General features: G+C 41.5%; 2 protein-coding genes across 7 annotated transcripts in view; both read left to right on the top strand.

Moving 5' to 3' along the window:
* LOC120730667 overlaps positions 1-25588 on the top strand; it is a 65962-nt gene that overhangs the window by 31588 nt on the left and 8786 nt on the right. The window contains exons 6-7 of one of the 5 annotated variants that reach the window (XR_005695170.1): positions 1034-1307; positions 1910-2476. The exons of the other annotated variants lie outside the window; for them this stretch is intronic. The gene's annotated coding sequence lies outside the window, so the exon portion shown is untranslated. Of the gene's footprint in view, positions 1-1033; positions 1308-1909; positions 2477-25588 lie in introns of those variants that run through there. 5 annotated transcript variants of the gene reach the window in all.
* The window catches only part of LOC120730670, an 11701-nt gene continuing 1260 nt past the window's right edge, over positions 15148-25588 (top strand). Inside the window, exons 1-7 of one of the 2 annotated variants that reach the window (XM_040027126.1) lie at positions 15148-16758; positions 19140-19188; positions 19647-19690; positions 20596-20739; positions 22398-22511; positions 23812-23965; positions 24068-24151. In XM_040027126.1, the coding sequence (XP_039883060.1) occupies positions 16693-16758; positions 19140-19188; positions 19647-19690; positions 20596-20739; positions 22398-22511; positions 23812-23965; positions 24068-24151 (655 nt within the window). In that variant the 5' untranslated portion in view covers positions 15148-16692. Of the gene's footprint in view, positions 16759-19139; positions 19189-19646; positions 19691-20595; positions 20740-22397; positions 22512-23811; positions 24152-25588 lie in introns of both variants that reach the window. The other variant, XM_040027125.1, reaches the window with a different exon arrangement.

Below are 25588 nucleotides of genomic sequence, written 5' to 3'. Positions count from 1 at the left end.
CACCATTTTGGGGCCTTTCCTTTAGATACGGAGATCATTCAGGAAGTGACCTCACTGGTGCAGGTGGTGGCGCTTCGTACACCATAAGAGAGAGTAAAGACCACAAAGAATTTGAACTGGTCCACAACATGTTAGGTAGTGTTGTTGACTGTTGTCCTAACTTTGGTAAGTATCAGTCAGTGGGTGTGTACTGCTTAATAAGACCAGAGTTCACACATCGGAAAGAAATCAGAAAGTTAACAAAAGCCTAGAGTGACTGACTACGTCACTCTGGATGCTGTAGCTGCTGTGAACAACAGAGCCTCAAATCAGAAGTGCCTGACTCCGTGGTTAATTCTCAAAAACTTACCTTAAAGCAGACGACTCGTAAGCTGGAGAGCAAACGGCGTGTCACAAATTTAGAAGATCATCATTTAGCCTGGAGAAATAGTTTGCTGCTACGTTTCCTCTTCACAGTCACCCACCCGCCTGATTTCCCTGCTGCTCAGGAGGACCTGGTGTGGGACTAATCAGGCTAAGCTACGTTGGTCCACACCTGCTCCTGGCCAGTTTTAGGCTTACTTTCAGTGGTTTGTCCTCCAAACCTATGAACAAGCTATTTTATTACTACTTTATACTTTATATTTATTATTTTTAAACTACCCCCCAAAATAGGCCACGCAATAACTAAACACTTGACACACTGAGCAGGAAAGTGTCATGAAGAAAGCACAGAAACACAGGCCACACTGCTAATGACACAATGAGTGAACACTGAATAAAATTTGCAGCTGATTGAAGAGGAAGTGTGCCCTGATAAAACATACATAGGTTACAGGATGAAATAAGTTGCTAAGTAAGAGTTTGAAATGAACTGGGCTGCACAGATGTCGCTGCACAAGCCACCAGTGTGTACCAGGAACAGGAAGTGACACAGTATTCCAGTGAGAGCCAATACCAAGCTCTTTGCAGTGTAACAGGGTTTCATGTCAGAAGCTTTTAACAAATTAAAAGCAAAATAAATTTCTCTAAGCATGCATTCATTCCTCTACAGGCAGAATTGATGAAGAGAAACAAGAACATGAGAAATGCCAACAAGAGGAACGACGCAGGAAAGAAGAAGAAAGAAAAGGCGTCAGGCAGAGCTTGAGCGACAGAGAAAGATCCAAGAGCAGATGGAGAATGAAACATTAAGAAAAAAGCTCTCTGAAGCACACAACAGGCTTCAGGAGGAGGAAAACCTCAAAACCTGGGAGCACCGTCAGCAGCACTCTCACGTTCTACACCAGCTCTTGGAAGATGAAGCACATCACATAGAGAGAGATGAGGTAGGGTCCGGCCTCAGGTAATAACAGCTACGGGCATCTGGGAAAGGATAGCAAGGAGGCTCTGGGTCCTTTTAAATGTCTAACATTTAAGTCATCGTAACCCTAACTATGTCCCAGCCCTATACTCTGGAAGATAACAAATTTCTCTTTTTTGAAAAAAAAAAACAATAATGGATTGGATTTACATAGCGCTTTTTCAAGGCACCCAAAGCGCTTTACAATCCCACTATTCATTCACTGTCACATTCACACACTGGTGGAGGCAAGCTATGGTTGTAGCCACAGCTGCCCTGGGGCAGACTGTAAACAGTTCAGATCAGTATATATTATATTAGTATAACATTAATAATTAGCATAATATTTTGTTATATAGGTCTCCTTTTAACCAGGCAAATTAAAAAATCAATTGCTACTCCTGAAGGTCCTCATAGCAGAACATCATCACAGTTCTGAACAGATGTTTGTTGTCCTTACTGCCAGATACCCAAAACATCCATAATATTCAACATTATGGTCAGGTGAGGATGACATCATCTGACCCTGCATACAGTTTCCTGCTACTGACACTGTTACGCTCGTGTCTTTGTTCCTCTTTAATACAGGTCGCTGATGTTAATGAGAAGTTTGAAAAACTTCTATCAAAGTATGACATCAGAGAGGATGAACATTTACAGATCCAGCTGGAAGACAGGATGAAGACTCTCCAAAATAAGCTGACATTACAATATTTTAATGAGCACCCCCACTTCGTTACTGTGGGCTTTGGATCAGACTACTGGATACGTGCTGCTGTCTTTGACTGAGAGGTTCAACATCCTGGAGGCAGTGCTGAAGGTGACCTTAGAGGGTGACCCTGATTTTGAAGATCTCCTCCAAAATGGACAAGACAAGAAGACAGAGTTCCTCCTCAGTTTGCAGGAACAGCTACATGCTGACAATCCAACACTGGCCCAACAGGTGTTAGCAAATGTTCTGGATCTGTCCTCAAAGCTACCCCGATCAGGTAAGGAGATTGTCAGTCAAATAGTCTTCAACAACCTCTGGGCACCAAAAGACATCAAGCTTTTCCTTGGAAAGACCTTAAGCATGGATCAGAAAACAGTCACAAAAATCCTCCACAAAGCGTGCACATACAGGCTGAGCTGTGACGACGCTCTCTCTGCCCTGAATGAAGACGATCCTGCAGAGTACATCCAACATTGTGTGGACAAAGCTGAGCGAGACAAAGATGCTTGCACACTTTTGGCTGAAATGGAAAACAAAAACTTTCCAGAGTGTGTCCTGCGAGAAGTCCTGACAGATATTGAAGAAGAGCTACCCAAATATGGAAGTGTGCCCATCAACAGGGAGATGATTGAAGACTGTAAAAAGATAATAACTGCTCTCGATTTTAACAATCCTAAGATTGATGCTCTGAAGAAAGTCCTGATCATCGTATCCAGAGCTGTAAAGGATTGCACCGCCTTTACCACTCAAAGCGGTGAACATGTTCAGGGCTACTTCCCAAGACCCAGTCAGCTAGCATCACTGCTGCTGCTCCTGCTGCCACAGTCTGGGGATAAGAAAGGTTGTCTGTTGGAAATTAGCACTGGAGAGGGCAAACTTGTATTTTAGCCATGTTTGCTACAATACAGGCCACCCGAGGCATAAAGGTGGACATCGTGACAAGCTCTCCTTTGTTAGCAAGTCGTGATCAGGATAAGTGGAGAAAATATATGATATGTTTGGTATTACATCATCCACGGTCCCTCCAACACAAATCGATAGCTGCTCTTTTAAAGATCATGACAAGCTGCTTGAGCATGCATATAGCCAGCAGGTCGTTTATGGCACTGTTGGTACATTTGCAGCAGATACGCTGAGGCAAGAGTTTGAGAAGAAGACTACCCGAGGTCCGAGGAGGTTTGAGTGTGTGGTAGTAGATGAGGTGGACTACATGACTTTGGACAGCGGTGTCCAGGTCACGTTCCTGTCACACCAAGCTGGCAGCCTAAGGCACATGGAGCAAGTCCTGGCAAGCATCTGGGCCATGATGTCATCCTGCAAGCCAATAGAAATGTTTGAAACGGGGGAGATCAGGTGGGGAACCAGGATCCAGCACTTCCACAAGGCTGTAATGCAAGCAGTGGTTGGCCCAGAATCAGAAGATGTTTCAGCTGCTGACATACTTATTCTTGGTGTCCAGCTGGGGTTTTATTCACAGGAGGATGTGGATGAATTAAATAAAGCAGATGGTCAGACACAAACAGAGACTGACAGCTTTAAGGATGCCAGGTGGAAAGCTACTGAGAAAATCATGGCCAACATTGGACCAGAAGAACAGTGTGAGCTACTGAGACAAGTTCAGACAAAAATAGAAAACGGTGTATCTGTAAATTGTTACTCACTAATGAACAACAAAGCCAAACTTTACAGGAAGGACAGCTCTCATGGAGACCCTGATGTCAGCCTGCTTCTCCTGGAGAATGGCTGTACCTGTGAAATCATGTCCGAGGACTCCCTCCTCCAAGGAGCTGTGGACAAATTAAAATCAACAATTAAATATTCTGATGAGTGTTCAGTGAAGTCATTGGATGAGTGTAAGGGATTTATTGTGATCCCCTCTTTTTTGAAAACATACATTGAGAATCAGTTACCAGTTTTTGCCGAGAACGCCTTAAAAGCCATCAGAATGACTCAGGGAAGAGAGTACATGATTGAGAAAGCACCGGAAGCTGACGCAGGTGGTTTCAGTGATGCTGACAGTCATCAGTATGATGCCATAATTCCTGTGGACTTTGAGGCCAGTGGGGTGTTGGAGAAAAACAAGCGATGGGGTGACGGCCTACAACAGTTTCTGGAGATGAAGCACCAGCTGGCCATTTCACAGCTGTCCAATGTAACAAATTACATGTCCAATGTCCATTTCTTTAAACGGTACCTCAATGGAAAAGGCATTTTTGGTGTTTCTGGGACATTAGGGGGGCAAGCTGAGAAAGTATTTCTAGAACGGCATTACCAAACAGCAAGCTATGTCATTCCAGCTCACCGCTGTAAAAAGCTTGTTGAGTTGCCAGCAGTTCAGGTGAGTGGAGGCAACATGCAGTGGATCCAGGTGATCTGTGAAACTGCACAGAGAGCTGCAGACAGAGGCCAAGTTGTTCTTATCATTTGTGAAGATGTTAAAACTGCAGATGAGCTGAAGACAAACATGCATGTTCCAGAAAGGCAAGCCAATGAGATCACCATGTACACAATCAGTGAGAAGCACAACATCGAGAAGCAGAACTTTAGCCCGGGAAACATTATCATTGCTACAAACCTCGGCGGCCGAGGGACAGACATACACGTTCAGCAGGACGTAAACGAGAGTGAGGCCTCTTTGTGCTCCTCACATACTTTCCTAGAAGTCACCGTGTGGAGCGACAGGTCTTTGGACGCACCGCCCGAAAAGGAAACCCAGGGATGGTCCAGATGGTTCTCAACCAGGGCCATCTTGCACCAGCCTACCAAGGCCATTCCATCGAAACCATGAGACAGCTCAGAGAGGAGTATGAGCTCAGACATTTAGACAGCATGGAGAAACATGAACTCTGTGAAATTGACATGAAGGAAACTCTGTTCTCCAGTTTCTGTCAGTTTCTCTGTAACTTTGACAAGAATTACACGGTAGAAGAAAGGAGTGACCTGTCCAAGATGAAGCTGAAGGATGTTCCTGAATATTTAAGATCCATCAGAACAAGTTTGACTATCAGACTGCACTGGATGCTTTGAAAGAATCGTGGGCTTTGTGGCTCATCCTTCATGAAGAGCACATCAGCAGACATGACGATATCAGCCAGCTGAGAGAAGACCTCACCAAACACTTGAAGAAGACTGGTGACTTCCTCCTGCAGGGGACGAGCGATAACTTCTATGATTACATCAAACAGGCAGCAGAACTGACCTGCACTGCATGAACAAAACCAAATGTGACTTTGGAGCAAAGACTTACTGGCAGAGAGCTGCAGAGTGCGATCATTTCTACAGTGCTGTGGCGCTTTATAATCAAGCTTACATCACACTCAACCTCAGAAAAGGAGACTACATAGCTGAGGCAAAGGAATTATTGGAGGAAGCACAGTCTGCAGTGGATGTCTATCTCTCAGGATCAACAAATACGATGATGTTTTGTAATCTTTCAGTGACGAGTGGCTTTGTTCCACACCACACAAACAGCAACCTCCAGATCCAAATGCAAGCCAGGATGAATATCTTCAAATCTTGGAAAAGATACATCGAAAGTGCCCTGACAACTCTGACACAGCTCGATGGCAGCAAAGCTGATGCAGAGGTAGAGGAGTCCAGTGTGTACCATCTTTCCAAAGATAAAGATTTAATCACCACCAATGAGCTGATGATGCTCTATGAGAATGGCCTTAGCACAGTCTTTGAGGTTAAAAAGAAGCCAGAGTTCTGCTATGATGCCCTTGCTTGTTTTGTTCTCGGCGCCCTTCAAGTTGCAGCAGGTGTCCTTGTTTGTGCTCTGTCATGTGGTGGTGCCAGTCAGTTTGGACTTGGACTGATCTGTGAGGGAGTATCTGACATGATTCAAGGGATCAAAGGAATGATACAAGGAGGCTTTGACTGGGCTGAATGGGCAATCTCCAAGGCCATCAGCATCGGGCTGTCTCTGATCTCTGGTGGATTCAGCCGACTAAAGAAAGCTGCAAGTGCAGTGCGTAGTGGCACAAAAGGTCTGATTGCAGGAGCAAAGACTAGTGCCTACACAGTAAAACAGTGTTTTCTGAAGGCAGGGAAGTATGCAGTTCAGGAACTGGGGAAGCAAGGATGCGTCAGTGCTCTGAGTTATACTGCTGAGAAGGCATTTAATGCTTTTTTCCAAAACGTTCTGAGGAAAGTCTTTGAGGAAAAGGTGCTTTCACTCATAAAAGCCAACCGTAACCTGGATGAAGTTCTCACAAGCTTCATTTGCTCAGGAATACCAAAGAATATCCTGGAGAATGGGTCCAGTGAATTCAGAATTCACAAAGAGTGTGAGGAAGAAATGCTTCAGTCAGTGGATCTGATAACAAGAGAAGTGATTCCTGACCTGATGATGAATTGTACCATGGCTCTTAAGGCTCTTGATGGACTTTCAGCGGTCTGTGGTGCTGTAACACAACACATAAAGAGCAAAAAAGGGTCCGATCGAATAGAAAGTATTCTAATGGGTTTGGAAGCAGCTAAATATGCCACAGCCTTTGTACAAATATGGAATTCAGTACCAACAGAGAAAGTCATTAACAACACCTTTGTTCCTAAGCTCTTGCAAAGCATGGAAAAACTACCTCAAGAAAGGAATGGCCAGGATGAAAGGCACAGTTTATCAGATGTAAAACGCTTTAAAGATAAACTCATCAACATGATTGCAGAAAGCGTTTCAAACTCTTATGTTGAGGCCTGTTCCAGGCATATGACCTCCATCATGAGCAAAATGTGGATAAGTCAAATAAACCATGCTGTTGGTGGTGCTGTTAGCAACATACTTGGCAGGGCTGACACCCAAAGTTTCTTTAACAGCCAGGAGTATAAGTACAACATGAAAAGGGTCCTCCAGCGTCCACGTGAGTCCCTGTCAGAGTCTGACAAGAAAGACTTGGAGCGCTACATTGAGGACATTTCTGATGTTAACCGCCCTGCTACGGCTTTGGACATCCACGTCCTCACCCAGAGTGATGCTCTGGAAGGCAAAGGAATCAAACTGGTTATGGTGGACAAAGATGGAAAGAAGCTTTCAGAAGACTATTATCCTGGGAAGGAGGACTCAGCAGGCGATATAGTCCTCCAACTGAAGAAGGAGCCAGAAAATCCAACACAGTGAGTGACGCATACATATTTGATATTATTGCGCCTCTCATTTAATTAAGTCAAAATAATATTTTTTTTTAATTGACCAACTCATATGGGCCAGAAAGTTAATTTTGACCTGTTTTGCAAGGGTAACCCTCCCCATCCCAATTTCCAGACTTTGGTTTTGATACTGTCGGGTTCTTCTTCGCTGAGAGAAGTTCAGGAGACAGTCTAGCAGTTCACTCTCTTTTATTATCAGGCAGTTAAAATTGGGCTTGCACAGCTGTGGACAGTGTCAGGCAGTCTGTACATGGAGAAGTGAAGTACAATTCATAATTCAAAGTATATATTAGACACATGGAAACAGGAAATAATTGTGATTGCCTATTGATGGGGAGATGTCGTGGTTGAGGCTCAGCACTCCCTGATTTGTTCCTCATGGCAGCGGTCACTAACCTCCAGTCAGGGATCTTGTCCTGTGTGAGAAAACTCCCTACCTCACAGATAGGGATGTTTTATTTCCATGCTGATGTCCGCCTTAAAGGAACACTATTAAGTGTTTATTTCTTGTTCACTGGAACGCCCTGTTATCATACAAGCAGCCCTTCCTGTCTGTTCTGTGAGCATGCAGCTACACTCAGCTCTGTTTGTGCCTCTTAGTTAACCCTTCACACCGTGGGGTTAGTGCTCGTATCCTTCTAATGAGGAGCGTATCAACCCTATTATGATCACACACTGCAATCAATGTCAAAAAGAAACTTTATCTAAAAACTTAATAATTATTCTCCTGTCTGATAATCAGGGGACAAACAAACTAACAAACTGTTTTCCCCAAACTGGTGTAGTTGTTTAGTCTGAGGGCAAATCAGAAACCCACTGAACAGCTAGAACTGACACCAGTCATGGAGAATAATAACACAGAGCTGGCATCCTGACATCCTGTGGTCCACTATAATGACTTGTCCTGGGTTGGTCTACTGGCTGTGAACTGGGAAGGACTCATTTATTTTCCTGTACCCCCCCAGTTTTTATTTTTCTGGCATTCTCGTATCACTTCCTGTTCCTAACACAGTGCACAGTAGTGTTTTGTTAACATGTGTGACTTGTTTAATTATATACCTTCAGATAAATGCTTATGTCAAACTGTAATCTTCATGTGGTTTATCCAAAGCGGCGCTTTCTGCTGACTCACCCACAGTAAAGACCCAATGAGTGTCTTTAGCGTAGCTATTAGCTTAGCTTGTAGCTGAGTCACTAGTTTCTCAAATGTTTCGTTTCTCCTCTGTTCAGCACAGATACTGGAAAGAAATGTTGCCTGATTGTACGTCTGGAGGCCAGGCTCAGTGAATGGAAAACCAGCTCTGGACTCTGGACTCTGGCATAGATAGTAGTTAGTGCGGGCAACGCTAGCTTTGCTACCATTAGCTCTTCCTCAGCAGATAGTCCTGAGCAACAAGAAAGAAGGCTGGCTGGGTGACGGTGAGGAGGAAGTGTAGCTCTAAACAGAACACCCCGGTACACCACCTGTTCATCTCTCACGTAGTTTTCTCGCCACTTTTGTGGGTGATTCTGTTTTGAGAAATGTGAAGCTAGGGACTCCAGCAGCCATAGTCAACTGTCAGAGGCGAAGGCAGGCGACACTGAAGGAACCCTGAAATTGCTGGGAATGGCCTCTTGACTCATCTTGTTGCTTGTCCTGGTAGACCATCAGTGCAGCGTCGATACTGTCCGACCAGTATATCCCTATTAGAGCGATTTAGAACATGCCTGTAGGTATTACAGGTACTGTGCTTCAGTGGTTTGTATCATATCTATCTAATAGACTCCAGTTTGTGCATGTAAATGGAGAGTCCTCTTCACACACTGAGGTTAATTACGGAGTTCCACAGGTTTCATTGCTAGGACCAATTCTGTTTACATTATACATGCTTCCCTTAGGACAGCATCATTAGAAGACATAGCAGAAGTTTGGATTCAGGAGACAGACACTATCTCTACTTTCAAGATTAGGCTTCAAACTTTCCTTTCCTTTAAAGCATATAGTTAGGGCTGGACCAGGTGACCCCTGAATCCTCCCTTAGTTTATGCTGCAATAAACGTAGGCTGCCGGGGATTCCCATGATGCACTGGGTGTTGTGGTTTGGTGATATAATAAAACAAAAGTGAATTGACTTCCTTTACGTTTATAGTTTAATCTGATTATATACATTATTCCCCACATTCATTTTCCTTATGCTTCTAGTGGAAAGGGAAGGATTATTACTCATCATCAATATTGTTCCAACAGCTTCACTGGTGGACACAACTTACATGACAGATTTTATGTACAACAACATTATTATTGGTCCCAATCAAAACTCTTAAATAAAATTTAAAGTAATAAACAATGTTATGGACTACTTATATTTACAGGGAGATGTGTTAGTCTCACCTTTTCCCTTTTTTGTCCAGAGGGACTGATTTGTTGTTTTTTTGTTTTATTAATGTATTTTTTACAGGGGGAGGGGGCTCTTCTCAAAGATAACTAAAAGGATTTGGGGTGAACAGAGCCCGTGCACTGGTCATTATGAAATCCTGAGACCAGATGGGACCACAATCCCAGTAAATTCAGAAGATCAGAAACTGCCTCTACCACGCTGTTGCCCAGGCCACCGGTAAAAATCCAGGTGATGTAGGAGGAAGAGGCACGGATCCTTCGGGAGCAGGTCAGAAACAATGTAAGTCTTACTGTTATTATTAATATGGTCTATGTGTTCTCTTTCTTCTCAAATTAATGAGACAACATTTACATGAATTATTACTCAAAAGACTAATCAATAAAGAAACTTAGGAAAAAAATGAATCTGTTCCAGAAAGCCGATAGTTTCCAGTTAAAGGAACTTCAGCCTGCCTTAACTGTGCGTGAGATGACTTTAAAGAGTCATCGTCATTGGAGCTGTGATACAGGGATCCACACGTTCTGCTACTCACAATTCTGGTGACCAGTTACAGGGACAGGACAGGGGTCAGGGGTCAATAGGTAGGGCTAACAAGGGACGTTTCTTCCGAGGACCCTGGTGCTACATGTGACATATGATAGACAAACACAAGACTACACAAAGTGTAATGAGCAAAAACTGCAAAACAAGACAAGCCAGTGAAACTCCAGACAGAGAAGAACGATACAGACACGAGACATGGAAATGTGCGAAATACTGAGTGTTGTGTGTGTGGTGTGTGTGAGTGTGTGTTGTCTGTGTTCTCGTTATTCGTTACCTGTGGGGACTTGACCCTAACTACACACCGACCCGTGGGGACCCATTTCACCTGGGGACCTCAAGTGAGGTCCCCACGGGCACAGGCCCCACAATAGCTCTAAAACAGTATTTAAAGATGGCTGGTGAAGTTTTCTAAGTAGGTCCCCAGGTGGTCAATTTCCAGACAAAATGTGTGTGTGTGTGAATTCATGCGACCCTAATGGTCACACAGCGGTATTGCCGTCCCCATTAGGTTCGGTGTTCTGGAACTGTGTGAGTCATTTGTTCGCTCTATGGCGCCCCCTATTGAACAAGACCAGTATTACGCTTTGAAAATGTATTGTAAAAAGTGTTCCTTTTTTTAGCAAAGATAGACATTTATTATATAAATATGTATCAATAAAGTAATTGCAAACATGCTCTGTTATTAATTAATGTAAATTTTACTACTAAATATATTTGCAGTTCACTTATATATGAACAGAAATAATGTACAGTATTTTAAATATTTTCAAGTCAAATTAATTATGGTAAGTAACTCAGTGAATAATTATATTGTTGCAGTGAAACTTAAAACACAATTTTTGAAAGAGGAAATAAAGTAACGATGACAAATAGGGCATTAAAAAACATTAACAATAAAAATAAAGTAAAATACGGAAGTAGCAGTAAAATACATACAGTATGCAGATGAAGGTATTGGGGTATTTGATACACTGCTCATAAATTAATTAGAGGAACTCTTTGAAAACATCAGATCTCATTTGGAAATAAACATCATGCTGGATATCCATACTGATATGGAACCGGGTAATGAGTTAGGAACAAAAGGATTCTACATCAGTTGATGGTAATTAAAATAATCAACCTAATTCAGAGTCACCAAGAAATTAAACTGAAAAGCTGATGCAGCAGGCTAGATCAATTTGCTGAAATTGGTCATTGCAGCAACTCAAAATGGTACTCAGTAGTTTGTATGGCCCCCACATGTTTGTATGCATGCCTGATAACTTTGGGGCATGATCCTTATGACATGACACGTGGCGTCAAGGATTGTCTCCTCCCAGATCCTGACCAGAGTTTCACTGAACTCCTGAAAATTTTGAGGAGCAAAACATGATGTCCCAGAGGTTTTCTATTGGATTTAGGTCAGGCGAGCGTGGATGCCAGTCAGTAGTATGAATTCCTTCATCCTCTAGGAACTGCCTACATACTCTTGCCAGGAGACATTATCATGCACCACCTAACCACAAATGTCTGCATAAACCTTCATCTCACTGCCAATGTTAAGCTACACTACCACTACAGTTATTCTGTACACATCTTGCTTGCAAGAAGCATGTAAGCATACAGTCGCATTCAAACACTATCAATGCGCTGCTCATGTGTGTAATGGGTCTTTTTCCTCAGTCCTGGGGTTGTAACACCACAACCTCCTCAGTCCATAATCAGAGAGTGTCTATTTGACAATAACCAAAATGTCTTTGGATAGTCTTTGTGAATGCAAAAAGAAAAAAAACCAATGGTGTTAGCTGGCCAGCAAAATAAAGAGAGTGTATGGCAACTGAGTGCGGGCGTGTGTGTGAGTACTTCAGTCCAAATAATCAAGGTCCGGATGGATGAATGGATGGCAGCCGCCGGTCCTTTAATGGCACCAGCGAGACAGCACAGTTGTAAGGCAGCACAGTAGTAAGGCAGCACAGCAGTAAGGCAGCACAGCAGCGAGGCGTCTGGCAGGAGAACGAACAATAGTCTTTTTTTAAGGATACTGCAGAAGGAGATATTCCCCGCTAGCTCACCCAAGCTTGTTCTCTGGCACAGCTACAAGCCATGTGAGCTCGTAGCCCCTCAGTGACATATGAACTTGGCTACCAACGTCCGCTTAGCATGATGGCTAATTGTCGAGCTTGCTAGCTTATCCCCAATTAGCGATTAGCACCTAAATAACCATTACTACACATCACATCATAGCAAACACATGATAACACATGGAATAGTATAATATACATACGAAAAAGATTTTACCTGGCAGGAGAACGAACATAGTCTTTTTTTAAGGCTACTGCAGCAGGAGATATTCCCCGCTAGCTCACCCAAGCTTGCTCTCTTGCACAGCTACAAGCCATATGAGCTCGTAGCCCCTCCTGCTAGGTGTACTACCACAGTCGACTTTAGTGATCAACATTGGTGATTAGCTACTGCTAATTAGCATCTAGGCTAATGTCAATAAAGCACATCATTAGGTGAACTCACTTGCTCAAACTATCACAAGCCACTCATGGCAGTTAGTGCCAAGCACACACTGGTAAAATACAACATTAGTACCTCCATCAGGACACCTGTAATGCCTTTTCCTATACACTCATCTGTTGAGTCTTCTGTACTCTCTCTGGACCTCTACTGTGTGGATGTGTGTGTGAATGGGTGAATGACTGAATGTAGTGTGAAGCGCTTTGGGGTCCTTAGGGGACTAGAAAAGCGCTATACAAATGCAGGCCATTTACCATTTTACCATTTTACTCACATCTTTGTTCTCTCCAGACCCTGCACATGTGCCATCTTCTGTTGGAAGTTCAAAGCCCCCAGGGAATGAAGCCCACACCACCATCACTCCCCATTTTCTGTGGTCATCTATTGAGTTTTATTCAAATATCTTAAAACACACCTTGCCTTCAAAATTCCCTGAATGGGTTATGAGTTGTACACAGCAAATAGTTGGTGCCAGCCTGGAACCAGCTGTCCTGGCTAAAAGCTGATTTCTCTAGCAGTGTAAATGCAAACAAAACTAAGTTCCAAGTTTAGCATGAATCGATACGTGAACTGGCTTTGTGGAAAAGGGGTAATGGGCTTTTTACATAAGATTTAAGGGCACCATGAAAGATGATTAATTGGGGTTATCTTTTTAATTCAGTTTTTTCCCTGTGATTAGTTAATCGCAGTGAGGTGTCATAATGTACTCTCTGACCTCTCTCTAGCTACTACTACTACTACTACTACTACTACTAATAATAATAATAATAATAATAATAATATGATATGGTTTATTGATCCTGTAGGAAATTAATCTCTGCATTTAACCCATTCACTCAGTGAAGCAGTGAGCAGCCACCAATCCAGCGCCCGGGGAGCAGTATGTGGGGGATGGTACCGTGCTCAAGGGTACCTCAGTGTAGCCAAAGGATCATTAGCAACATGAATTGATATACTGTGATTTCTGACAACTGTCACTCTATGGCCAGTATTAAATTTTCCCTATCCTGATCTGAATCTAAATCTAATCCAGCATTGTGGATTTAATATGTTCCGAGTTCTTACTGTTAACAGTCTCTTTAACACCAAATCATCCAGATTGTAGCCTGTTTAAAGGATATGCAAGATTTTCTGGATGACTTCCCATTTAGATATACAATACAGAGCTTGGCTGTGGCTTAAAGTGTCTCTATGTGCTTTAAGTCATGTGCTGAATTATCAAATTAAAATTGAATGTGATAAAATACTCTTTATTATCACCTGTTTTTATCCTCATCTATCTTTCATCTGCCACGTACTTGCATTTAGTACATACCTGCATCTTGAAATGTAATATGAATGAATTTTTAGCCAGAAAACTTTTCTCTTTTTTTTTAGTTGGGGTTAGTTCTAATGTTCTTCAAGCTACATGCCAGTGGTAAATGAACATAATGACACAGATCTAAACCATTAAGTTCTGTTGTTCTAATAACATAGCAATGTCACTAAAACTTGATATGTAGTAATATGGTAAATGGTAAATAAAGAGAGGGAAGATGTTCAGAATTGAGGGAATTGTATGACCAGAAGGGAACATAGCAACCAATTACCTTAGAATCCCACATACAAAAAGAAACAAAAGCATACCTTGCCAGGTGGCCAGCACTAACTACAGCCTGACAACTGAGGACGGTGACCTCATCACGTGCTTCAAAAGATTACCTATACTCCCCATGCCAAAGAACAAGCCCTCATGCCTTAACGACTACCGGCCGATTGCGCTGACTTCTGTGGTTATGAAGGTGTTTGAGAGGCTGTTGAAGAAACATTATCTCCTCCTACATCCCCAGCAGCACAGACCCACTCCAGTTTGCATACCGACAAGATCTACAGAAGACGCCATCTCCCACGTCCTGCACACCACCCTAAGCCACGTGGACATGAAACGGAGTAACTATGTGAGAATGCTGCTTGTAGACTACAGTTCAGCATTTGACACAATAGTGCCCCATAGACTGTTCACAAAGCTGGGGGATCTTGGACTTAACAACAGTTTGTGTGCATAGGTGCTGGACTTCCTTACTGGTAGATCGCAGGTCGTGAAGGTGGGTAAGTGTGTCTCTGACAGCATCACTACCAACACAGGAGTGCCACAGGAGTGCGTACTCTTGCCACTACATACTCCCTCTACACCTCTTGATTGTGTGGCCACTCAAGGCTCAAACGCCATCGTGAAGTTTGCTGATGATGCTGTGGTGTTGGGCCTCATCTCCAACAACGATTAGACAGCCTAATGGACGAGGTGAAGAACCTGGCATCTTGGTGCAGAGAAAACCACCTCCAACTGAACGTCTGCAAGACCAAGGAGCTGGTGGTGGATTTTAGTAGGAGAAAGCCGCGAGACTACAAGCCCCTGGCCATCAACGTGGAGAGGGTGCTGTCCTTCAAGTACCTTGGGGTTGACATCTCCTTAGACCTGACATGGACTGCTCACAGTCCAAAAGGGCTAGGCAGCGCCGGTATCGCCTGAGACAACTGAGAAAGTTTGGAGTCTCTTCCAGGGATCCTTAGGACTATCTATTCGGGCGCTGTGGAGAGCATCCTCACACAGAACTTTACATCCTGGTATGGGAACAGCTGTGTTAAGGACGAAAAGCCCTTCAGAGAGTGATCTGTGTGGCAGAACACTGCTACAGGTCTGCTCTCCCTTCCCTACAGGACATCTACAACAGGAGATGTAGGTCCAGAGCAGCTCGGATTTTTAAGGACTTGTCCAGGACTCCTAAAAATAATCCAGCACATCACACCATGGTGTAAGATGCTAGCAGGCAGGGTGTACATTTTAATTTTTTTTAACCAAGTAACTCATGAGATGCCAACATCAGGCAGAATGAGCTTCAGAAATACCAAGGGCTATGAGAAGAGCTAGGAAAAAGTGTGGAGGGAAAAGGCAACGGTGGTCCCTGTGGTAATCAGAACCCAGTGACCCCCAGACTGGGTTAGTTGCTCCAGATTTCAGGAACAACATCCAAGACACCTAAGATACCACATAGGACCCTGATTCTCACAGAGAATGGGTAAAGGGTAAAGGCCCCAACTTTGAAGGAAAAAAGACTATATATATGTGTATATGCAGGCCAGCCGACAGATCTGGGTGGGCCTGGGACAACGCTGTCAGCTCAGTTTCTATTAATCTCTTTGGTTTTTGCAATTGCTGCAGATCACTGAGGTAAGGAGTTGCCTTGTCATATAAGGCTTTAAAAACAATTACAATCACATTTGCATTATCCTCTATTCACCTGTTGTGTCATCCACTATTGTTTTTGGTTTTTACAATAAACTTAGTTTACCATTTATTGAAACCTGCCTGGCATCACTTTTGAGTCCACACAATTCTGTCCTTCACAATAATACCTGTCTAGTGATCACAATGGTTGGTAGTAGTTGATTGGTTTACATTTTTGCATTGTTTCTATTATTTATTCATTCCTGCATTTAATTAATTTTGCTACTGCTTATATTTTGTGTACATTTCAACTCAACAAATATCAGTTAGGAAATTGCATTTCTAATTAAGCAAGTAATGTGTGGATTCATCTCTTCTCAGCAATCATTAATATATTACACAGATCCTGACATTTGAGGTCCCCATTTTGACCATACCCATACCCCACCCACCTACTGTCTACTGCAGCACGTCAAGATGGCGGAGTGACATTGCAGTTTGTTTTAAAACATAAACAATAATTTCATACATCTACAGTCTGACATTCTTATTTCAGTTATTTTTTAACGTACATATTAAACCAATTTCAGTTCAGAAATTGTATTCCTCACTTAGCAGGTAATGTGTAGAGTCATTTACTTCGTTCTCAGCAATTTACACACATCTTGACATTTGAGGTCCCCACCTTGACCATGCCCATCCCCCCACATAGATGGCCGAGTGACGTTGTACTTTGTTTTAACACACCAATGACCCGTCAGTGTCCGGTGCGGTATATGTAAGAATCAGCGGAGTTAATCTGGTGTACGCCTCGTCCCAAATCAAGCGCTCCTTTTGTGATCACCACACCTGCTCTCCTTTGGCGCATTGACAGACGACAGACATGCTTCAGACAGCAAGCACGTGCGATGTGCGGAGTATAGCTAGCTGTGCAGCATTAACCAGAATGGTAAGTTTTGACTTATGTCACATTATAATATTGTGCTTTTGGGTTAATTTGTGTCACGTTTGCACATTATGTTAACACACAAAGTGTTGTGTGCAGCTGTAACTTAATGGTATGACTTGATGGTTAGCTAATGTTAGCTAACAACGATGCTAACTGAGTTGCTGTTAAATCTTGGTCTGCCTATGCTTTTGTCAAGTAAATAAGTTTAAAACGGTGCAACAATTGGCTGTAAAAATACTACGGACTGTGGTGATTTTTATTTTAATGCATCTATAGTATTTTCAAAATGAATTTCTGTTATTGGTACTTAGTTGCTACGAAATACTTTGCTTCAACACAGTGTTACATTACACAAACTACACCGTTACAGTAAACTGTTAAAACCAAACCATCAAATATACTGTTTTATTGTCTTGATAGATATTTCAATTATACTAAAACTGTAATGGTGTTACGGCTGTAGTTGATCCGCGATCCCTTTTTATCACTCTGCACAGATGCGCGTATATGCACGGATTAATTCAAAATTGTAAAGCTTCAGCATCATACATCGTGTTTTAGTGGAACTACTACTATTTAAAGTAGATTTAATGTTTCTCTACCTCGTCTTAGAGCTGCAGTGAAAAGATACCATGTAGGAGGGTTATCACGTGAACGGCGCATAACCGTGACCGTCATGGTCAGCAGAGGAACGTGAGCTGCCTCGCGCATTATTTCATAGTATGTGATCGGTGCACAGGTGATGAGCGACAAACCGGCTTGTATTTAATTAGCACAAGAAAAGAGCAGTGAGTGAAATTAGCAGATGTGAGAATATAGTTGAGATTTCTGGTCTGTCCTCTGTCTGTGACCGAGGGCAGGGTTCAGCACCCGCACGCAGAGCGGGCAGCAGGCACAGAGAGAGCGTAGGTGAGCTGAGACTTTAGTTTGTGGGACCTGACGTGTTACTGCACACACGACAAAGGTTAAAAAAATTAAAAAGGTATTTAATAAAACGCTTCTTAAGGAGACATGCTGTCAGAATAATGATAATGCTGCGTCTGCATTCACCTACGTCACCAAGCTCGTTAACCACAACAAGCTTGTTTGTAAATTGTTAGGAACATGCTAAAACGAAAACCCGACTGTATGTACATCTGTACTGCATCTATAATTTACTACACACTTTAAAATTGAGCTGGTTCTGGTCACTGTGTCTGACAACAGCTCTTAGACCAGGGGTGGGCAATTCCATGCCTCGATGGCCGGTGTCCTGTAGGTTTTAGATCTCACCTTGGGTCAACACACCTGAATCACATGATTAGTTCGTTACCAGGCCTCTGGAGAACTTCAGGACATGTTGAGGAGCTAATTTAGCCATTTAAATCAGCTGTGTTGGTTCAAGGACACATCTAAAACCTGCAGGGACACCGGCCCTTGAGTCCTGGAGTTGCCCACCCCTGTCTTAGCAACCCGTTCTCACTCCCAAAGCGTAACATTTTACGCTAGGTGACAAATCGTCACCATATTACGTTTTCGGCTACCCACCACGTTCCTAAATGACGACCTCGGAAAAAGAGGAAATATGAGAACCGTCTGGACTGAACCTACACATGTTCGCTCTTTTTCTTCAAATCGCTTAGAAACACGCTATTTAACATCATTAAAGTCCTGGTTAAGGTCAGGAATAAGGTTATGGTCAGGGCTAGGGATAAGGTTAGGTTTAGGGCTGGAATACAGGGCTGGAACGTCTACTACCGCGGGAGCGTCATTGCACTGGATTCCAGCCATAACCCGCCGCGTACCATAAGAACGCCAAAGGTCTCCTTTCGCGTTCCTCAGGAACGCCGCGGGACGTGACAAAACGTCGACATGTTACGCCTCGGGAGTGAGAACGCTCTGGTCTTAGACAATGAGAGCAGTCCCTCCCTCTGCCAGGTGTAGCATCCCTGCTCAGCGATATAAGAATGATAATATATATCAATATATCACAGGACCACCCGTTCAAAACATCAACCTTGTATGTAAGGGAAAGAAGACAAAGCTATTGCTGTAGTTTTTGATGATCTGTTACATTCCTCAAAATTCTAATAAATCACCATAGAAATTGTAGTAAAATATTTCTGTCATTGTACTGCTTCAATCATACATCAGAATTTAAGTTAGTAGCTTTGTCACTTGACTGTATATTGGCAATGACTGTACTTTCATAAAGATTTCACAGACAGGGAAATATTAGGAAATGTTGTGGGTAATGATAACCACCATGACAGGCTATGATGTCACAAAGTAACATACATCAATATACTGCCAAATTGTACAACTGGAGCTCACTGAAATACAGTGAAATTTGATTATGTTGGTCCTTAAAGTTTGACTAACTGTTTCACTTGTGCTGATAGGAGGATGGCCCAAGCTTTGCATCTACCAATGGCAGTGCTGAATGCACAGGTAAGAAAGCTCTGTGTTACCCTACATTTGCTTTTTTTCTTCATTGTTGGTAAAACTGTAATTGGCTTCTGTCATTTTTAAATTGCAAATTGTACAATTGGTTCCAAACCTGAATATATATATTAAATAAATGCAGTTATAATTCTCATTGAGGTAGAACTGCAAATCACCAGAGAAATGAAAAGCTACAATTCAGATGTCTTCAGCAGATACTCTGCTGTCACTGTAGGTAAATAACATGAAATAATCATAATTGTTTTTTGTTAGAAGAAATTTTATTTAGTGTAAGTAGAGGTTGTGCAAGAACTATTCTTTTCCAATAAATTCAGCCTTTCAAGTGTTTAGGCTATTTTAAGGCAAAATTCAATATATTGTAAATTAAACACATTGCTCAAAGACAATCTCAACTTGCTATTGTTAGTTCATCTTGAACCAAGTCAACATTTTTAATTTTGCAGTTGCTGATGGGACAGATGCCTTTAACCCTGCACACAAGAAAGAGGTAGGATATGCCATCTTCTTTTGGTTCTTAAATGGAACAGTAAACCAGCTGTGCACTTAAACAGCTGTGATAGACATTGCACATGGTTAACGCTGACATACTCACTTTACATTATTATTTAAGGAGCAGTTTAGGGTTGTTTGAGTTCTCATCTACACCTTACACATTATACAGCTGTCAAGCCAATATTGCAATTAATAATCCATTAATATTGAAATTTCCACTATTCATTCAGTGTATCATCATGCTAGAATGACTCTAAGAATGATTGCTGAAAATATCACATGCACACATTATGTTCTTGCCGTTGAAAATAAACATTCTGGGATTGTTTGATGTGTAATATATACAGTTCATTCAGCTTAAAGTAAAGGTTAGACTGCAGTGTGTTCAGACGGTTAAATTGGTAGAAGGATTTTAAGTAGGCAAACTCCTCCAGTTTGGACCTCAATATAAAAGGTAGTAAATTAGTTTATGCACTGCAGATACATATTCATGATTTCTGATGTGATAAATATTCTTAGTATTTGTTTAGATGATTGTTTCCATATATTTTATTTATGTCAATATATGTACATCTTGTGATGTGTGAGCTAAGTGGAAGCAAATCAAATTGTGGCCTTGATTTTTATGTTTTTTCTTAATTTTAATAAAAAAAATTACAAATGTCAGCCACATTAAAATGTTTGAGGACACCGTAAAAACAAATCATTCATTGTAATACAGTTGTTTATAATTAAATACAAGGTATGATTAGGCCTTGTCTCAGCAGTAAGGCTTCTTTTCGTACCTAGGCTTTTTGCTGTTTTTCATTCCCTCTTTGTTCTGTCTTTTGTCTCTCCACTACTATCTAATAAAGCAAAAAACAATAAAACAAGGGTTTTGATTTATTTCTTTGTTTGCAGGTTAAAAGTCGTGGCTTGCTTCGCCTCGAGAAACTCAGGAGACATCATAGTGTATGTGAGCAACGCTACGAGAGGGCACAAAGTAAAAGGTTAAATGACCAGAGGGAGAGGACCTTGTTTCTACACCGTAGCCTCAATACGAAGGTTAGTTGTACTACTTCTTCTTTTGGATCCTCCTTTAAGGGGGCGCCACAGCGGATCATCTGCCTCCATCTCACTCTATCCCTAACATCCTGCTGTCACACGCTCTCTTGACTTGTTAGCACATCTCCTTTTCTGTCTTTTTCTTCGTCTTTGCCACCTCTCTCTTGGCTGTACTCCCAATGCTCATGTCTACTTCCTTAATCTCTCTGACTATCACACTTTTTCTTTGCTAACCTCTTCATTTGGACATTTTCCTGTACTTCACAATACCATCAGGTTTCCTGTCATCTTTTCTCTGTCTAGAGGATACCCCAAGCGCTTTCTTGGCCGTTGCCCTCCCACTTCAGCTGTACTTTCCCAGTCATCTGGTAACTCTTCCATACTGCCCAATGCCTGTCTCAGCTCCGTCATGAACAACCGTCTTCCTTCCTCATTTTCCACCATTTAATTTTTGCCTCTGCCTTCACTTGCTTCTTTGTCGTTACGTCCAACTTCATCCTACAGACTGCCATATGATGCCGCTTAGCTACATTCTCCCCTGACACCACCTTACAGTCTCTTATGCACCTTCTGCGCACTTGTGTGCACCTATCTTCACTGTCATACATCACAATATGTTCCTCCCTCTTCTTGAAGTATGAGTTAACCACAGCCACTTCCATTCTTTTGGCAAAATCCACCAACATTTGTCCTTCTGCATTTCTATCCTTAACACAATACCTAACCAACAACTCCTCATCACCTCTGTTTTCTTCAACTACATGTCCATTGAAATCTACTCCAATCACCAGTCTCTCATTCCTAGTAAAACTCTCTACCACTTCATCTCACTCACTCCAGAACTCCTCTTTCTCGTCTACCTGACTTCCAACCTGTGGGACATACACACTGACAACATTCAACATGGCCTCTCTCTTCAGCTCTACCACACTATTCACATACTCTTCCTTCAGGATTACCCCTACTCCATTTCTCTTCCTATGAACACCCTGGTAGAACTGCTTGAATCCACCTCCACTGCTCCTGGCCTTGCTTCCCTTGCACCTGGTCTCCTGCACACACAATTAATCTACCTTCCTTCTTTCCATCATGACTGCCAGCTCTCTGATATGTGTAATTATTGATTTTAGGTATATTACATCTTGCAGTAGTATAGCTTAGATGTGCTACACTGAGTCATACAGAAGATGATTTTCATATGCTACAGTATGATTTTATTGCTTCACTTGCTTAAGTTGAGAAAGGTGATCATAGCAGTGTATTGTGGTGACAGCTTGTCAGACTGCTGATAATAAAATCTGCAGTTAAGAATGGTGCTTTATGTACAGTGCAGAAGCACAACGAGAAAGCAGTATTATGATAACTCAACCTGCTAAACAGTGTAATACTCAGAAAGGTCTTTCCACCCTGCCGGAAAGTGTGAGCCTTTCACAATGACAAAAACAAACAAACCCTTGTTTAGAGTTTATATTTTGCTGGCCAAATCAAAACTGTGACCCATCTTATCTGAAATTGACAACAATTGTGATATTGCTAGAGCAACTGCTGTAAAAATGCATAAACACACATAATTACAAATCTGTGTTGTAGCAATAATTATTCTGTAATTTATATTAATCTGTAATTGTTATTTGTATCTTTTTCTGTTTACTTTTCAGATGGAACAGCAGTTGTCCAGTGACAGCGACAGTTCCATTATCATTGAACACACTTCAGCTGATTCTGACGTGGATACAAGTGTACCTGAGCTCAGAAGGACAGACAGTGTTATTGTAAGTTTATTCGTACAACTCCACTACAGATCTCAGATTTTTGTGCACAGAGCACAAAGTGAATAGACGGTAACAGTCAAATTTAAAAATAACAACTAAGTCTTGTGAAAAAATATAATTACAATAACTACCTCCTGTACAATCATGTCACCTTCTTGGATTACGAGCACGCCTTGATAGAACGACTGTAAGCTTGAGCCAAGGGGTTTCTCATTTATCAATATTGTCAGGGACATTGATGTTTAATGTCTTTTCTAGTGTCTGAAGTTCAGAGGTTTTAGTGCTTCAAGTTCACAAAGGTTTTCAAGGTGTTACAGTAATAACAGTTGCTTAAATTCAATTAGCATTGCATTTGCATAGGTAGTAATGTATGATTGCATTTAGTTAGCAATAAAAGATTTTAAGGAATAGCTTAAAGTACGTAATGACTTTTGTGATCAACTTTATATTCTGTATGTTCTCATAAAAGGTGATACATGTCATTTTTAAGCCTACGTATATTTTATCTGTGACACATTTTAAGTCTCTTTTGTGTTGTGAGGCAACAGGATTCTTCATTGTGATAGGATCATTTGGATCATTATTTCTTGTAAGGTGGTTCCAAAATGCCCATTTTATTTATGCGCTATGACTAAAATTTATTTCTTTGAATTTGATAAAAGGAGCTCAACAAATGACTGTCATGCTTTTGTCGCCTACTAATTAAGCATTTGTCAGTCTCATCCCCTGACAATCCTAAAATTCAATGCACTACTAAAATCTTCAGTTTACCTGGAACACAGTTGATACTTGAGTAGATACTATTCTACCTTACAAACATAAAAAATGTTCTTCAAAGGTAATTGATCCAGGTAAAAATTATATCATATATTTAAATGAAGAAAATCAATTTCTATAAACATTAGTGTATATATACAAAAAGAAAACTAAGTTCAGCAATTTCCTAGAAACAGTGTTAGCTTAGAGATTACATTGTCCCAGATGTTTAAAACTAACCTAAGTGACTGTTAATGAGTGTGACATCACAGCTGTATTGACAGTCTTTGGGTAATGACAGCATATCCAGACAAAGCCACCCAGGGTTGTTTGGCAAATGTGATGCAGCAGAGGAAAGATTACTTGATATGACTAGTTCAAATTAAGTGGTGACATGTGTGGTACCGTAAATGGTATTAATACAACTGTCAATACCAGTACAGCTGTTACAACTACTAATGTACTACCTCTGGTCTTTAAATGCTTGTGTGAGTGGAAAAATTTAACCATTTTCTTTCTTTCTTTCTTTTTTTCTTTTTTTTAGCTTACCAGACAAATGCTTGGATGCCCATCTATATCAAGTACTGACATCAGTGAGGAAGAATATGGTCCTCAAACTGCTGAAGAAAGTGACAGTTCTGCAGAAAGTCTCATACAACACAAAAGAAAGAAGACAAAAGCACGAAAAACTACTTCAGGTAACTCTCAGGAAGATGTCCGACAACTGAAGAGAAGGTGTACCCGAACTCAATGCAATTCCTCAAATTCAAATGCTAAAGAATCCTCTTCACTTGATGCAGAAGACACAAACACATCTGCGTCATCTGCTGCGTCATCTGCTGGTTCACTCTCATCTGCTTCACTCCTATCGACAAAATCTTCAGGTATGTTGCTAACTTGTGGATTACTCTGCTGTTGCTAAAGTATTACCATTAACATAAGGGCTATTACAGGTTAAGAACAAGAAAAAGATACCAGATGTAGGTTGCAGTCATATCATGGATTCACGCTATAACTTGTCAGTCTCTGTCACAAATGCAGCTGTGGAGGTAATGTCAGAGGTGAAGCTTTTATCACCTCCTTTAAAAAATGTAAGTAGTTAAAAAAATGTGTTTACTTTAGATATCCAAAGAACTTTAATATCTCTGGTCCCTTATGTAGGTAATGAGATGTATAGCAGAATTATGTCACTGAACCGCTGGCTGGCCAGGAATTGAAGGAAGCTGGGATTTCAGTTTGTGGATAACTGGGCTTTTTTCTGGGGCCGCCCTGACCTGCTGAAAGCGGACGGTCTGCATCCTACTGGAAAAGCTGCCGCTATTTTATCCAGTAACATAGACAGCGGCTTAAAGCAGGTTTGACATTAGGCATTTAGCATTCGGCAGGTCACAGGTGATTAGAGAGCCTGCTAGGTTTATTGGTAGTGCACTGCTGGAGTCTATTAGCTTAGCTAACATGTCCTGTCAGGGAAATCTTCAAAGTATAGTAAGACTGCAAGAGTAACCAGACCTATAACACTGAGATTGTCTGCCACACAAACTGTGTCCTGTGTAGCCTGGAAAGTTTAAGGCCATAGTTTATTACGACTTAAGTTGTAATGAACTTAAGTTGTAATGAACTTTATTAGCACTTCAAAAGAGCAGTGAGCGAGATCAGTGTATCTGAAAATACAGTTGTGGTGTTTGTGCAGCAGCCTCTCTTGTGTTCTTTTTGGCTAAAGGCAGAGCTCAGCTCCCCCACACAGTACTCTTTCTGTTGAATGCATTATAGATTAAAATATACACCTCAACCAACAGTCAGTACTTTTAATTGATAAAAGACATGTATACATAAATAAATAACATAATGGTAATAATAAATACATAAATACTAAAAAAATATTAATTAGATAAACACGCAGGAGATGTTAAAAACAGTACATTTCAAATTGTAGGTAAATCTCTAAGTGGATGTTTTGGTGTTACTGACACTATGTAACTGATTTAAGTTGGTTTTCATCAAAATAATGACACTTGTCTCAATGTTTTGGTATATAGTCTCCTGTAACATCTAAAAGAAGGTAGAAGTTGCAACAGATTGTGTCCACATTGTGATGGGTCTGTAATGCTATTTCCGAACTCTGAAGATATAGGTCCTGTGATTCTCTCTGCAGTCCTGACTGTTCTTTGTAACCTTGTTTAGTTCACTTTTGTGGCTGATTCACACCGGTGGTGTCAGAACAGAGAACACATTATTGCAGTGTAGAACTGGATGACCAGCCCTTGTCCCATTAGTAATAGAAGATGTTGTGTTTTATCTTTAGTGTTTTAGTGTGTTTTCAC

The sequence above is a fragment of the Simochromis diagramma genome, unplaced genomic scaffold, assembly GCF_900408965.1.
Source record: "Simochromis diagramma unplaced genomic scaffold, fSimDia1.1 OVJJ01000773.1, whole genome shotgun sequence".
Lineage (NCBI taxonomy): Eukaryota > Metazoa > Chordata > Actinopteri > Cichliformes > Cichlidae > Simochromis > Simochromis diagramma.
The sequence above is the reverse complement of the archived record's forward strand: the minus strand, read 5'-3'. Positions and strand labels throughout refer to the sequence as shown.